The sequence below is a fragment of the Salmo salar genome, chromosome 15, assembly GCF_965601325.2.
Source record: "Salmo salar chromosome 15, fSalSal1, whole genome shotgun sequence".
Classification (NCBI taxonomy): Eukaryota; Metazoa; Chordata; class Actinopteri; order Salmoniformes; family Salmonidae; genus Salmo; species Salmo salar.
This window is the reverse complement of record NC_138305.1, coordinates 102,830,794-102,846,883: the sequence shown is the minus strand read 5'-3', so window position 1 is coordinate 102,846,883 and position 16,090 is coordinate 102,830,794. Positions and strand designations below refer to the sequence as shown.

The 16,090-nt window shown below is 47.1% G+C and overlaps 1 protein-coding gene, 1 long non-coding RNA gene and 1 other non-coding gene across 3 annotated transcripts; 1 reads left to right on the top strand and 2 right to left on the bottom strand.

The window, feature by feature from the left end:
- Positions 1-352: 352 nt before the first annotated feature.
- Positions 353-734, bottom strand: LOC123727584 (small Cajal body-specific RNA 2). Its single transcript, XR_006759578.2, has one exon.
- Positions 735-901: 167 nt separating this feature from the next.
- LOC145860925 (uncharacterized) lies at positions 902-2,382 on the bottom strand. Its single transcript, XR_014380705.1, has 2 exons — positions 2,127-2,382; positions 902-1,553 (listed from the first exon to the last, which is right to left on the bottom strand). It is a non-coding gene; the product is annotated as an uncharacterized LOC145860925 (long non-coding RNA).
- Positions 2,383-5,596: 3,214 nt separating this feature from the next.
- On the top strand, positions 5,597-15,217 carry LOC106572742 (protein FAM107B). The gene is made up of 5 exons (XM_014147184.3): positions 5,597-5,813; positions 12,676-12,715; positions 13,004-13,172; positions 14,020-14,164; positions 15,007-15,217. Exons 1-5 carry the CDS (start codon positions 5,787-5,789, stop codon positions 15,109-15,111), a joined length of 486 nt encoding a protein of 161 aa, XP_014002659.1. The 5' UTR covers positions 5,597-5,786; the 3' UTR covers positions 15,112-15,217.
- Positions 15,218-16,090: the final 873 nt, after the last annotated feature.

The window sequence follows — 16,090 nt, the reverse complement described above, 5'->3', positions numbered from 1 at the left end:
GAGATTGAAAATGATGCAGACAATTACATTGACGGAAGCTACTATCTATCTCTCCCCCAAGAAAAACGAACCATGTCAAATGTCATTTTGTTAGACTGGATGCACATTGACCAGAAAGTGTTTAACTAGCATGGTTAGCAGGACCACAAACCGAATATCTATGAAACTACAAATTTGCCCACTTATCTCCAAAACTACTTTACTTCCATTGTCATTGGCTCATTACCTGGCTGTTTATTAGCTTTGCTGTTCGCATGGGCCAGAGTTACCTCGTTAGGCAACGTTAGCTTAGTAGCTAGCCAACCAAACACAGGCAGCTTCTTACACCTGGGCACAATTATCGGAATTTATGGCAGATCAGAATCGCTGTTATACTCATTGGCCGGTGTGGAGAATGAGGTAAAACCACAAATCTCCTCGGCACTAGTATATCTGATCGAGTCATCACTTCTGACCACAATTTCTTGTGGAGGCCCTGAAGTTAGTGGAAGCTTCATGCTCATGGCCTCTGGGGCTCGCATGTCGGGTACTATCATTTCCGAATCGGAGCCAGGCCAAACCCCGACCAGATCAAATAAGATCACTGTGTAGTTTTTTTTTTTTTTTGTCGCTAAACTAAGACATAAAACATTACAGACATAAAACAATCACACTCTCTCGCATTCATTCGCTCGCACAAACACACGGCACCACTCAAACAATACAAGAATGGCTCCGTTTCCGAGTTAGTGAATTTATAGAGCGCAGGGAATCATGGGACATTTCGGGGTGAAAGGCTGGTGTAAAATAATAGCGTGCCCTCATGTGGCCATAGATGGTAACCTGTGGTTGCCTTTTATCGAGCAGGAAGGCGGTTTACGTGTGCCTTTTTAAAAATAATTAATCATTCTTAACATATAAATAACTTATAAATGGTTAAACTTTATTAATTTACTGCAATATATTTTATAAACTTTATTTTCCATTTCCACCCTCTATTCCACCTTCATCCACATAATAGAGAATCACACTTAAAAAAATGAATGTCAAATGAATGGCGGTGTTATACCTTGGTCCAAACTCCTGAACTCCAAAAGCACTAGATTCACAGTAAATTCCCCAAAGTCCCCTTTTGAATATACAGAAAGAGATACATCACCTAACCTGTTTTCACCACTGACTGCACACAGAGGAGCACTCTCTCATGTTGATGATCTCTGTGTCAGTCAGTGTCTTGACCTTTTTTCATCACCATCTCAACTCAAATAACATCTCAGCTCAGAAAGTGCAGGGTGTGTGGCATGTTGACAGAGAAGCCCACTTTGGGAAAGTTTTTAGCCTCATCGTTCATTGGTTCCAAGCTCATAGCCAGTGTCCATGTAGCCTCATCACAGATCTATTTGTGTTTCTACTGTCTTGAAAATTCCATTGCTGTCATTGTCAAAGAAACCTGGGACCAGGCTAGTGTCCATGAGGTGTCCAGTCCCCTAGTTGGTCACTTTAGAAAGAGGACACAGAACGCCATGGTCACACAGGATAGAGCCACTGTCAGGTGAAGTCTGGTCCCACAGATGCTGTTGAGACAAGAACATAGACAAACACTGGTTATATCAAGTTTTAAACATCACATTTCAAACTCATTAGAAAAGCATGTGGAAGGTGTGTTTACAAATGCACAAGTGATGTGCTTGAACTTTTATTGAAATCATGTTTAACTTTCCATTTTAAATAGCACATTAATAAGAAGACCCTTTACTATGTTTTAGGGATGCCTGATTTAATCCTGTTGACTAATTATCAATCTCTGGCATGTTCATTAGGAGGCAGTTTTATTCCCATTTAATACCATTGTAGAACTCTCGCAGACCCTTCTCCCTTCTCAGTCAGCCCTTCATGCGAGGCACACGTGCAGATCAACAGCAAGCCGAACACCAGTACACGGTCGAACGAATACATTGCTCAGAGATAGGCATTAGCAAACTGATGTAACAATTTAATAGATTTGTTTGTAGACCGTTTGTGTACTAACTTGCTGAAGTTGAACGAATAGTCCAAGTGTGGCGTTAATTTAGGTCTTTATTGTGCTTTTGAAGTGAATGGCTATTGACTGAGTCAGAGCCACGTCTTCACATTAGGAGCTAAATTACCTGCTGGCGAGATGGCGAACGACACCTGAAAACCTGCTGGTGGCTAAACTTGCTAGCTAATAAGAAACTGTACTTAAACACTTTTAGAACGATACAGAAAATCAGTCATTATCTGTCTACTTTTGGTCGTTATGTTTGATATCGTCTTTGAAGCAACATGAGCAACTTCTGTGTAAACAGGCTAACCAGTGGAACAGGAATAACGTTGATTGGAGTGCTGCTCGAAAGGGAAGACCAATGGATCGCTGATCAAGATGCGTCACAGGAACAGAAGGCATTCTCAAAGCAAAGGCATGCTGCTACTATATTTACATTTGTTTGACCGGATAAACATGTACATGGTTAATGTATCACAGTAGAAGGGCAATGTAAACCAGTTGCAAGATCACTTCTAGTCCATATCTGGTACAATGAGGGTGCATCTCTTAGTGAGATCAATGAGGGTGCATCTCTTAGTGAAATAAATGTGGGTCCATCTCTTAGTGAGATCAATGAGGGTGCATCTCTTAGTGAGATCAATGAGGGTGCATCTCTTAGTGAAATCAATGAGGCTGAATCTCTTATTGAGATCAATGAGGGTGCATCTCTTGGTGAGATCAATGAGGGTGAATCTCTTAGTGAAATCAATGAGGGTGAATCTCTTAGTGAGATCAATGAGGGTGAATCTCTTAGTGAAATCAATGAGGGTGAATCTCTTAGTGAAATCAATGAGGGTGAATCTCTTAGTGAAATCAATGAGGGTGAATCTCTTAGTGAAATCAATGAGGGTGCATCTCTTAGTGAGATCAATGAGGGTGAATCTCTTAGTGAAATCAATGAGGGTGCATCTCTTAGTGAAATCAATGAGGGTGCATCTCTTAGTGAGATCAATGAGGGTGAATCTCTTAGTGAGATCAATGAGGGTGAATCTCTTAGTGAAATCAATGAGGGTGAATCTCTTAGTGAAATCAATGAGGGTGCATCTCTTAGTGAGATCAATGAGGGTGAATCTCTTAGTGAAATCAATGAGGGTGCATCTCTTAGTGAAATCAATGAGGGTGAATCTCTTAGTGAAATCAATGAGGGTGAATCTCTTAGTGAAATCAATGAGGGTGAATCTCTTAGTGAAATCAATGAGGGTGCATCTCTTAGTGAAATCAATGAGGGTGCATCTCTTAGTGAAATCAATGAGGGTGAATCTCTTAGTGAAATCAATGAGGGTGAATCTCTTAGTGAAATCAATGAGGGTGAATCTCTTAGTGAAATCAATGAGGGTGAATCTCTTAGTGAGATCAATGAGGGTGAATCTCTTAGTGAGATCAATGAGGGTGCATCTCTTAGTGAGATCAATGAGGGTGAATCTCTTAGTGAAATCAATGAGGGTGAATCTCTTAGTGAAATCAATGAGGGTGAATCTCTTAGTGAAATATTTTTCTTTTTAATTTACTTAATCCCTACATTTTCATTCTGCACTGAGCTAAACTGGACCAAGCTGATCTCAACAGATCTGTTTTGAAACGAGACAATGAGAGAAACCCACTTTTTAGACTATTGAAATGTTAAAGACAATGGTTGATGGGAAATTTTATCACGCAATCCAGTCTCTTTACAAAGTACCAATTGCTTGTGTGCATGTTAGTTCTTAATACATTTTTATTTAACCTTTATTTAACTAGGCAAGCCAGTTAAAAACAAATTCTTATTTACAATGACGGCCTACCAAAAGGCAAAAGGCTTCCTGTGGGGACGGGGGCTGGGATTAAAAATAAAACAAAAGTATAGGACAAAACACGACAGGAGAGACACCACAGCACTACATAAAGAGAGACCTAAGACAACAACATAGCATGGCAGCAACACATGACAGCACAGCATGGTAGCAACACAACATGACAACAACACGGTAGCAACACAACATGGCAGCAGCACAACATGGCAGCAGCACAAAACATGGTACACACAACTGGGCACAGACAACAGCACAAAGGGCAAGAAGGTAGAGACAAAAAGCAGCCACAACTGTCAGTAAGCGTATCCATGATTGAGTCTTTGAATGAAGAGATGGAGATAAAAAGGTCCAGTTAGAGTGTTTTTTGCAGCTCGTTCCAGTAGAAAACTGGTACAGGTACAAAAGGATCTATATCCACAGTAAAACGAGTCCTATATCGACATAACCTAAAAGGCCACTCAGCAAGGAAGAAGCCACTGCTCCAAAACCGCCATAAAAAAGCCAGACTACGGTTTGCAACTGCACATGGGGAAAAATATTGTACTTTTTGGAGAAATGTCCTCTGGTCTGATGAAACAAAAATAGAACTGTTTGGCCATAATGACCATCCTCATGTTTGGAGGAAAAAGGGGGAGGCTTGCAAGCCAAAGAACACCATCTCAACCGTGAAGCACAGGGGTGGCAGCATCAAGCTTGGTCGCAAATGGGTCTTCCAAATGGACAAAAACCCCAAGCATACTTCCGAAGTTGTGGCAAAATGGCTTCAGTACAACAAAGTCAAGGTATTGGAGTGGCCATCACAAAGCCCTGACCTCAATCCTATAGAAAATGTGTGGGCAGAACTGAAAAAGCGTGTGCGAGCAAGGAGGAATACAAACCTGACTCAGTTACACCAGCTCTGTCAGGAGGAATGGGCCAAAGTTCACCCAACTTATTGTGGGAAGCTTGTGGAAGGCTCTCTGAAATGTTTGACCCAAGTTAAACAATTTAAAGGCAATGCTACCAAATACTAATTGAGTGTATGTGAACTTCTGACCCACTGGAAATGTGACGAAAGAAATAAAAGCTGAAATAAATCATTCTCTCTACTATTATTCTGACATTTCACTTTCTTAAAATAAAGTGGTGATCCTAACTGACCTAAGACAGAGAATTCTTACAAGGATTAAATGTCAAGAATTGTGAAAAACTGAGTTTAAATGCATTTGGCTAAGGTGTATGTAAACTTCCGACTTCAACTGTATGTATGTGTATATATATATATATACATACATATAAACACTCACTACCGTTCAGAAGTTTGGGGTCACTTAGAAATGTCCTTGTTTTTGAAAGAAAAGCAAATTCTCCGTCCATTAAAATAACATAAAATTGATCAGAAATACAGTGAAGACATTGTTAATCTTGTAAATGATCAACAGTGAAGAGGCGACTCCGGGATGCTGGCCTTAATAACAGCAGCATAGCAACTCAACTCGTTCATTTTGCATTACGTTACCTTTGTAATTTGGAGTGGTTAAAAGCAGCATTGATGTCCAAGGCAATTAGCTAATCCCACGTCCTAATCTAGGGACGTGAACTCCAAATGGCACCCTAGTGTCTATGTAGTAGATTACTTTCGACCAGTGCTCTGGTTAAACGTAGTGTTCTATATATGAAATAGGGTTCCATTTGGGATGTACCCTTAATCTTGAATGGCGTAATGGGATTATCGGGGTTGTCTACTGCCACTGTGTGTCAACGACTGGTAGTTTAAATCATTCAACTGTAACCTTACAGACAGTCTTCTCCTCAGCGACAGCACTACTATGTTGGATTTGGGAGCTGCAAAGAAGCAGGCGGCTGTCTGTGTAGAGGTGTTTGGCATTTGGCAATGGACTATTGAATAAGAGAGCGAGAGAGGGGAGAGACCTTGTAGCTTGATAGAAACGGGGGACCGTAGCAACCGTGCCATGGAAGGGTCATACAACGCAAAGAAAGTGAGTCTGTTTATTATTGTCTGAACTCCTTTCTGAATTGACAGCTCAACTGTCATGCCTGGTTTTCTGTTGGACCACTGTCATAGTTGGTGGGTGCTGGCCATAGAGATACATTACATTTGTGTTATATTAGATTCTATGGTGTTGACTGACAGTGACAGGTGATTCTGATCAACACATTAGAGAAACTGATCTGTGACCTTCTAGGAATGGATACCTAAGCTGACTATGCATTGATGCTATGGATGCTGTTGCTTCTTTCTGTATAGTCAAAATGTTATGGGGTTATATTGGAGAGCAACAACTCTACTGTGCCTATACTTAATCAGTAGTACAGCATTACAGACAGTTTGTGGATTGATCCAAACAATCAAAAGAGTCGAGCAATCTAAAAGATTTCAGACAGACATATGTGGATTTCTTTGCAGTAGACTGGAGGTGTATGTTGGTGTTTTTTGGCAAAGGATGAGAGATCAATCAATCAATGAAATGTATTTATAAAGCCCTTCTTACATCAGCTGATGTCACAAAGTGCTGTACAGAAACCCAGCATAAAATCCCATACAGCAAGTAATGCAGGTGTAGAAGCATGGTGGCTAGGAAAAACTCACTAGAAAGGCCAGAACCTAGGAAGAAACCTAGGGAGGAACCAGGCTATGAGGGATAATCACTCAAGATAATCACTCAAGTTTATATAAACATGTTTCATTTTCAGTTAGGAGAATTTTACATTGTTTAGTCTAATTTTACTTTGGATGTATCTATGTTCTATCACTTGTGTCTTGTCTATCCTTCTGCCATAACCAAGCATTGGGCTTTGAGTTATTATAGTCTACAGACCATGATCAAAAACACTTCAGGTCCGACCACGAATGTTACCACTGGTGGCCACAAGGTGGCCAAGTGGGTTTTAAAATGGGGCATCTGAATGTTACAAGAAGGGAATAGCTTCCTATTGAACTGATTTGACCATAAACCTATGGCATAATGATACAAATTCAATCCAATATGTTTTCCCCCAAGAATGCAATATGAGGTAGGGAGGGAGGGAGGGAGGGAGGCAGGCAGGCAGGCAGGCAGGCAGGCAGGCAGGCAGGCAGGCAGGGAGGGAGGCAGGGAGGGTGGGAGGGAGGGAGGCAGGGAGGGAGGGAGGGAGGCAGGGAGGGTGGGAGGGAGGGAGACAGGGAGGGTGGGAGGGAGGGAGGGAGGGAGGGAGGCAGGGAGGGTGGGAGGGAGGGAGGCAGGGAGGGAGGGAGGCAGGGAGGGAGGCAGGGAGGGTGGGAGGGAGGGAGGGAGGGTGGGAGAGGGCAACAGGACAGTAAAGCTTATAACACTGGTTCCAGAGACAGCAGATAGTCCCTGACAGTCTTTAGAGTGACGTGTTCTAAACAGACATGCATGCACAGTGTGGCACAGCACAGAGCATGCTGGGTAGTTGATAGGCTGAAGGACCAATAGCAGTCTTTTCCCACACCCTCAGTGCCTCCGACACATTATGGGTGCAGTACAATCAGTCCAGCACGAAAAACGATCTACAGACCAGTAGTAGACCTGCAGGGTTGATATTGTGGCCTGGAGCAAGATGCTAGTTTTTGTCTTTGACTTTGTCTGTCTGTGAGTCAAAGGCCAGTCACAGAACAGTCACGACAACTGCAGTATGCCATCTGTCCTCTGGTTAATACGATACTGTTCATGAAGCCTGCTTCCAAAGGAGAGTGTGATTATATATCTGAGAGTAGGGTTATCTGATTTCAACTACTGGGTGTGGCTGATAGAGGAATCTGCTGTCTGTTGGAACTAGTAGGGACAGTCTTATGATGAGTTGATTCTCTCTACCAGCTGTGGTAACTATTTCTATACTTCCCATAGTTACACTTTACAATAAAGTCACCTTTTATAAAGGTTTTATAATTACATGGCTGTTACGTTGTTCAGTTCTAATAGTCTGGTGCTTGTTTTCACATGCATACTACGATTTCTCCTTATATTTGTTGATTTTGACATCAGATGGTTGCCATGGCATTATTATCATGATGACATTGAAGCTCCTTAGTTGAAGCCCCTGTGATGATGATGATGATGATGAGCTTGAGAATGGACCGGACTGGGAAAGCTTGGTAACCTTGAGTGTAGAGTCAAACCGTTAATAAGACCTGGCGCTCTGACAGGAGCTCCCTCCGTGTGACAGCACTGTGACTAAATAGAGACGGCATGCGTTAGTAACACAGCAGGCAGCCTAGCCGGGGAGGACTCTTCTTCTTCACGCGTTAGTAACACAGCAGGCAGCCTAGCCGGGGAGGACTCTTCTTCTTCACGCGTTAGTAACACAGCAGGCAGCCTAGCCGGGGATGGCTCTTCTTCTTCACGCGTTAGTAACACAGCAGGCAGCCTAGCCGGGGAGGGCTCTTCTTCTTCACGCGTTAGTAACACAGCAGGCAGCCTAGCCGGGGATGGCTCTTCTTCTTCACGCGTTAGTAACACAGCAGGCAGCCTAGCCGGGGAGGGCTCTTCTTCTTCACGCGTTAGTAACACAGCAGGCAGCCTAGCCGGGGATGGCTCTTCTTCTTCACGCGTTAGTAACACAGCAGGCAGCCTAGCCGGGGAGGGCTCTTCTTCTTCACGCGTTAGTAACACAGCAGGCAGCCTAGCCGGGGATGACTCTTCTTCTTCACGCGTTAGTAACACAGCAGGCAGCCTAGCCGGGGATGGCTCTTCTTCTTCACGCGTTAGTAACACAGCAGGCAGCCTAGCTGGGGATGGCTCTTCTTCTTCACGCGTTAGTAACACAGCAGGCAGCCTAGCCGGGGATGGCTCTTCTTCTTCACGCGTTAGTAACACAGCAGGCAGCCTAGCCGGGGAGGGCTCTTCTTCTTCACGCGTTAGTAACACAGCAGGCAGCCTAGCCGGGGAGGACTCTTCTTCTTCACGCGTTAGTAACACAGCAGGCAGCCTAGCCGGGGATGGCTCTTCTTCTTCACGCGTTAGTAACACAGCAGGCAGCCTAGCCGGGGATGGCTCTTCTTCTTCACGCGTTAGTAACACAGCAGGCAGCCTAGCCGGGGAGGGCTCTTCTTCTTCACGCGTTAGTAACACAGCAGGCAGCCTAGCCGGGGATGGCTCTTCTTCTTCACGCGTTAGTAACACAGCAGGCAGCCTAGCCGGGGAGGACTCTTCTTCTTCACGCGTTAGTAACACAGCAGGCAGCCTAGCCGGGGATGGCTCTTCTTCTTCACGCGTTAGTAACACAGCAGGCAGCCTAGCCGGGGATGGCTCTTCTTCTTCACGCGTTAGTAACACAGCAGGCAGCCTAGCCGGGGAGGGCTCTTCTTCTTCACGCGTTAGTAACACAGCAGGCAGCCTAGCCGGGGATGGCTCTTCTTCTTCACGCGTTAGTAACACAGCAGGCAGCCTAGCCGGGGATGGCTCTTCTTCTTCACGCGTTAGTAACACAGCAGGCAGCCTAGCCGGGGAGGACTCTTCTTCTTCACGCGTTAGTAACACAGCAGGCAGCCTAGCCGGGGAGGGCTCTTCTTCTTCACGCGTTAGTAACACAGCAGGCAGCCTAGCCGGGGAGGGCTCTTCTTCTTCACGCGTTAGTAACACAGCAGGCAGCCTAGCCGGGGAGGACTCTTCTTCTTCACGCGTTAGTAACACAGCAGGCAGCCTAGCCGGGGATGGCTCTTCTTCTTCACGCGTTAGTAACACAGCAGGCAGCCTAGCCGGGGATGGCTCTTCTTCTTCACGCGTTAGTAACACAGCAGGCAGCCTAGCCGGGGATGGCTCTTCTTCTTCACGCGTTAGTAACACAGCAGGCAGCCTAGCCGGGGAGGGCTCTTCTTCTTCACGCGTTAGTAAAACAGCAGGCAGCCTAGCCGGGGAGGGCTCTTCTTCTTCACGCGTTAGTAACACAGCAGGCAGCCTAGCCGGGGATGGCTCTTCTTCTTCACGCGTTAGTAACACAGCAGGCAGCCTAGCCGGGGAGGGCTCTTCTTCTTCACGCGTTAGTAACACAGCAGGCAGCCTAGCCGGGGATGGCTCTTCTTCTTCACGCTTTAGTAACACAGCAGGCAGCCTAGCCGGGGAGGGCTCTTCTTCTTCACGCGTTAGTAACACAGCAGGCAGCCTAGCCGGGGATGGCTCTTCTTCTTCACGCGTTAGTAACACAGCAGGCAGCCTAGCCGGGGAGGGCTCTTCTTCTTCACGCGTTAGTAACACAGCAGGCAGCCTAGCCGGGGAGGGCTCTTCTTCTTCACGCGTTAGTAACACAGCAGGCAGCCTAGCCGGGGAGGGCTCTTCTTCTTCACGCTTTAGTAACACAGCAGGCAGCCTAGCCGGGGAGGACTCTTCTTCTTCACGCTTTAGTAACACAGCAGGCAGCCTAGCCGGGGAGGACTCTTCTTCTTCACGCGTTAGTAACACAGCAGGCAGCCTAGCCGGGGAGGGCTCTTCTTCTTCACGCGTTAGTAACACAGCAGGCAGCCTAGCCGGGGATGGCTCTTCTTCTTCACGCGTTAGTAACACAGCAGGCAGCCTAGCCGGGGAGGACTTTTCTTCTTCACGCGTTAGTAACACAGCAGGCAGCCTAGCCGGGGATGGCTCTTCTTCTTCACGCTTTAGTAACACAGCAGGCAGCCTAGCCGGGGAGGGCTCTTCTTCTTCACGCGTTAGTAACACAGCAGGCAGCCTAGCTGGGGATGGCTCTTCTTCTTCACGCGTTAGTAACACAGCAGGCAGCCTAGCCGGGGAGGACTCTTCTTCTTCACGCGTTAGTAACACAGCAGGCAGCCTAGCCGGGGAGGGCTCTTCTTCTTCACGCGTTAGTAACACAGCAGGCAGCCTAGCCGGGGATGGCTCTTCTTCTTCACGCGTTAGTAACACAGCAGGCAGCCTAGCCGGGGATGGCTCTTCTTCTTCACGCGTTAGTAACACAGCAGGCAGCCTAGCCGGGGAGGGCTCTTCTTCTTCACGCGTTAGTAACACAGCAGGCAGCCTAGCCGGGGAGGACTCTTCTTCTTCACGCGTTAGTAACACAGCAGGCAGCCTAGCCGGGGAGGGCTCTTCTTCTTCACGCGTTAGTAACACAGCAGGCAGCCTAGCCGGGGATGGCTCTTCTTCTTCACGCGTTAGTAACACAGCAGGCAGCCTAGCCGGGGATGGCTCTTCTTCTTCACGCGTTAGTAACACAGCAGGCAGCCTAGCCAGGGATGGCTCTTCTTCTTCACGCGTTAGTAACACAGCAGGCAGCCTAGCCGGGGATGGCTCTTCTTCTTTACGCGTTAGTAACACAGCAGGCAGCCTAGCCGGGGAGGGCTCTTCTTCTTCACGCGTTAGTAACACAGCAGGCTGCCTAGCCGGGGATGGCTCTTCTTCTTCACGCGTTAGTAACACAGCAGGCAGCCTAGCCGGGGAGGACTCTTCTGCTTCACGCGTTAGTAACACAGCAGGCAGCCTAGCCGGGGATGGCTCTTCTTCTTCACGCGTTAGTAACACAGCAGGCAGCCTAGCCGGGGATGGCTCTTCTTCTTCACGCGTTAGTAACACAGCAGGCAGCCTAGCCGGGGATGGCTCTTCTTCTTCACGCGTTAGTAACACAGCAGGCAGCCTAGCCGGGGATGGCTCTTCTTCTTCACGCGTTAGTAACACAGCAGGCAGCCTAGCCGGGGATGGCTCTTCTTCTTCACGCGTTAGTAACACAGCAGGCAGCCTAGCCGGGGATGGCTCTTCTTCTTCACGCGTTAGTAACACAGCAGGCAGCCTAGCCGGGGATGGCTCTTCTTCTTCACGCGTTAGTAACACAGCAGGCAGCCTAGCCGGGGATGGCTCTTCTTCTTCACGCGTTAGTAACACAGCAGGCAGCCTAGCCGGGGAGGGCTCTTCTTCTTCACGCGTTAGTAACACAGCAGGCAGCCTAGCCGGGGACGGCTCTTCTTCTTCACGCGTTAGTAACACAGCAGGCAGCCTAGCCGGGGATGGCTCTTCTTCTTCACGCGTTAGTAACACAGCAGGCAGCCTAGCCGGGGATGGCTCTTCTTCTTCACGCGTTAGTAACACAGCAGGCAGCCTCGCCGGGGAGGACTCTTCTTCTTCACGCGTTAGTAACACAGCAGGCAGCCTAGCCGGGGAGGACTCTTCTTCTTCACGCGTTAGTAACACAGCAGGCAGCCTAGCCGGGGATGGCTCTTCTTCTTCACGCGTTAGTAACACAGCAGGCAGCCTAGCCGGGGATGGCTCTTCTTCTTCACGCGTTAGTAACACAGCAGGCAGCCTAGCCGGGGATGGCTCTTCTTCTTACATTTTACATTTTACATTTTAGTCAGTTAGCAGACGCTCTTATCCAGAGCGACTTACAGTAGTGAATGCATACATTTCATACAATTTCATAATTTTTTTTGCTTCACGCGTTAGTAACACAGCAGGCAGCCTAGCCGGGGAGGGCTCTTCTTCTATCCCTTATTACACAACCTAGATCCCACGGGGTGAATCAACAAGCAGCTTGATTAACACAGGGAAAACATGATTACATAGCACATTCTTTGATTAAAATGTGCTGTGAAGGAAGATGTTTTACACTATAGGAAAATATTACCCACACATCCAGTGTTTCTGTGCAGATGCTTGAGATGCTGATCAGATAGGATGTCCAGACTCCACTCCACATGATGCACCTATGTGGTTCATTGACAGTGGTTCAATCCTTATTTCTCCATTAGCTCTCTGTTTTACATGCCCTTGGTACCGTGTGATGCGGATGTGTGGTTCACTACTGTATCATATTACTAGACTCCATGCAGTACAATGTTTGTTATACTCTGCTGGAGTTAATTAATGGGCGATTTCCTTTCTTTTCTCTCTCACCTTTCAGGTGCTTCCTCAGCGGCCAGGATTTCGTCACCATAGAAAAGGTACATCTATAGTAACAGCTAAGACTGATTCAGATTTGATGGTACAAGTTGACTTGTGGTAGCCTGAGTTGTAAATAAGCATTTCACTGTAAGGTCTACACCTGTTGTATTTGACGCATGTGACAAATAAAATTAGATTTGATTTGTCTGTTTTTGCTTTCTTGACAACTTATGGAATTATCTGACAATGACAGCATTGGAGTTGGCAAGCGCATAAACAGATCTGGAAAAATGCTTGACTTGCCAAATCCTCAGATATTTTTTTTTATACCCTTTTCTCTCCTGTAGAGAACTATGTGTGCCGCGACGCCCTGTCCTGGCAGTCTACAGAGTGTAGTGAGGTCCAGGAGGTGAGCCAGTCCCAGCTGCAGCAGCCCAGGGGGAAGCTGAACTGCTCCACGGTGGAGACTCCCAGTCACCACGACCTGCACCGCGAACTGTTGGTCAGCACCAAACGGTGGGGTTGAAATAAAACACTTGCATATACTTACAATATACACAGAAATCAACTAAAGGCTCTATTATACGTCTCCAAAGTTTTAAGAAAGATCTCATCTGCTGAAGCATAGACCAAATGAAAGGTGCAGAGATAACAGTGTCTGAGTGTAGGCCTAGTATTATTAAACTATGCTGCCTTTATTCCCAGCACCACAAGGACAGACCGAGTGGTAATGTGTGTGTGTGTGTGTGTGTGTGTGTGTGTGTGTGTGTGTGTGTGTGTGTGTGTGTGTGTGTTTGGCGTGTGTGTGTGTGTGTGTGTGTGTGTCTGGTGTGTGTGTGTGTGTGTGTGTGTGTTTGGCGTGTGTGTGTGTGTGTGTGTGTGTGTGTGTGTGTCTGGTGTGTGTGTGTGTGTGTGTGTGTGTGTGTGTGTGTGTGTGTGTGTGTGTGTGTGTCTGGTGTGTGTGTGTGTGTGTGTGTGTGTGTGTGTGTGTGTGTGTGTGTGTGTGTGTGTGTGTGTGTGTGTGTGCTGGTGTGTGTGTGTCTGGTGTGTGTGTGTGTGTGTGTGTCTGGTGTGTGTGTGTGTGTGTGTGTGGGTGTGTGTGTGTGTGTGTGTGTGTGTGTGTGTGTGTGTGTGTGTGTGTGTGTGTGTGTGTGTGTGTGTGTGTGTGAGAGAGACTGAGCCCCCTGCATGTAATACCCTTTTCACCCAAATCATGCCAACCTGAACCGTTCTTCTGGCTTAGATATTTCGTTTCAGACTGTCCTTTCCAGCAACTATGATGGATGCATGCCAGGTCAGCTCAGCTCTGCTTGGTGCAGTAGTGTAAATATGTCTGAATATGTTGTCTGTTGTGCCCACTTAGAGGTCTGTTGCCAGGAGAGAAGCCTGAGCTGAAGCGAGTCCTGGAACAGAGGAGGCTGGAGCAGCACAGAGAGCAGGAACTGGCTCTACGGCCTCCTCTGGAACTGGAGACTGAGCTACGCAAGAGACAGCAGATACTGCTGGAGGTAACACACACCACACACACACACACACACACACACACACACACATGCCAAACACACACACCAGACACACACACACACACACACCAGACACACACACACACACACACACACACACACACACACACACACACACACACACACACACACACACACACACACACACACACACCAGACACACACACCAGACACACACACACCAGACACACACACACACACACACACACACACACACACACACACACACACACACACACACACACACACACACACCAGACACACACACACACACACACACACACACACACACACACACACACCAGACACACACACACACACACACACACACACGCCAAACACACACACACACACACACACACACACACACACACACACACACACCCAGACACACACACACACACACCAGACACACACACACACACACACGCCAAACACACACACCAGACACACACACACACACACACACACACACACACACACACACACACACACACACACACACACACACACACCAGACACACACACACCAGACACACACACACACACACACGCCAAACACACACACCAGCACACACACACACACACACACACACACACACACACACACACACACACACACACACACACACACACACACACACACACACACACACACACACACACACACACACCAGACACACACACACACACACGCCAAACACACATCCACACACTATGTAATAAAACACCAATAAGTGGGAGAAAAACAAATGGTGTATTTACTATTTACAAAAACAGCAGAAGGCTATGACCATGTTTGAAATGAATCTACTGTCATGTTTCAGTATGAGCAGGAGGAGATCAGGCGCCGAGAGGAGCAGGAGAGAGAAGTCCCTGAGTTTGTACGAGTGAAGGACAACCTGAGGCGCACACAGATGTCTGGGCAATGACGACCACTTGACGTTCCGTCCTGTCCCATCAGCCCCCGCAGCCTCTCACCACGGAGGCCCTGGCTGCGCACCGTTTCTTCACCCAAGAGTCCAAAGGGTGCACTTGTTCACCTCCCTCACCACAATGGTTCTGCCATTGCAATGAATCCATCCTCCTGTTTCTCCCTCCACCAGCCTCCACTGCGATCCATATCCTACAGCTATATGATGAGGACCAACTTCACTGCAGCAAGTTATTGAAAAGTCTACTCCTAGGACTGATATGCATCTCTTGCTGGACTGTTATACTGTGTGGAAAAAGGCAAATAAGCAATGTAGGAAAACCAGTCAGTAGGTTTCATATAAAGAATGTGAGTGAAAATACATAAACTCAGCAAAAAAAGAAACGTCCTCTCACTGTCAACTGCGTTTATTTTCAGCAAACTTAACATGTGTAAATATTTGTATGAACATAAGATTCAACAACTGAGACAAACTGAAAAAGTTCCACATACATGTGACTAACAGAAATGAAATAATGTGTCCCTAAACAAAGGGGGGGGGGTAAAAATTGAAAGTAACAGTCACTATCTGGTGTGGCCACCAGCTGCATTAAGTACTGCAGTGTATCTCCTCCTCATGGACTGCACCAGATTTGCCAGTTCTTGCTGTGAGATGTTACCCCACTCTTCCACCAAGGCACCTGCAAGTTCCCATACATTTCTGGGGGGAATGGCCCTCGCCCTCACCCTCCGATCCAACAGGTCCCAGACGTGCTCAATGGGATTGAGATCCGGGCTCTTCGCTGGCCATGGCAGAACACTGACATTCCTGTCTTGCAGGAAATCACGCACAGAACGAGCAGTATGACTGGTGGCATTGCCATGCGGAGGGTCATGTCAGGATGAGCCTGCAGGAAGGGTACCACATGAGGGAGGAGGATGTCTTCCCTGTAACGCACAGCATTGAGATTGCCTGCAATGACAACAAGCTCAGTCCA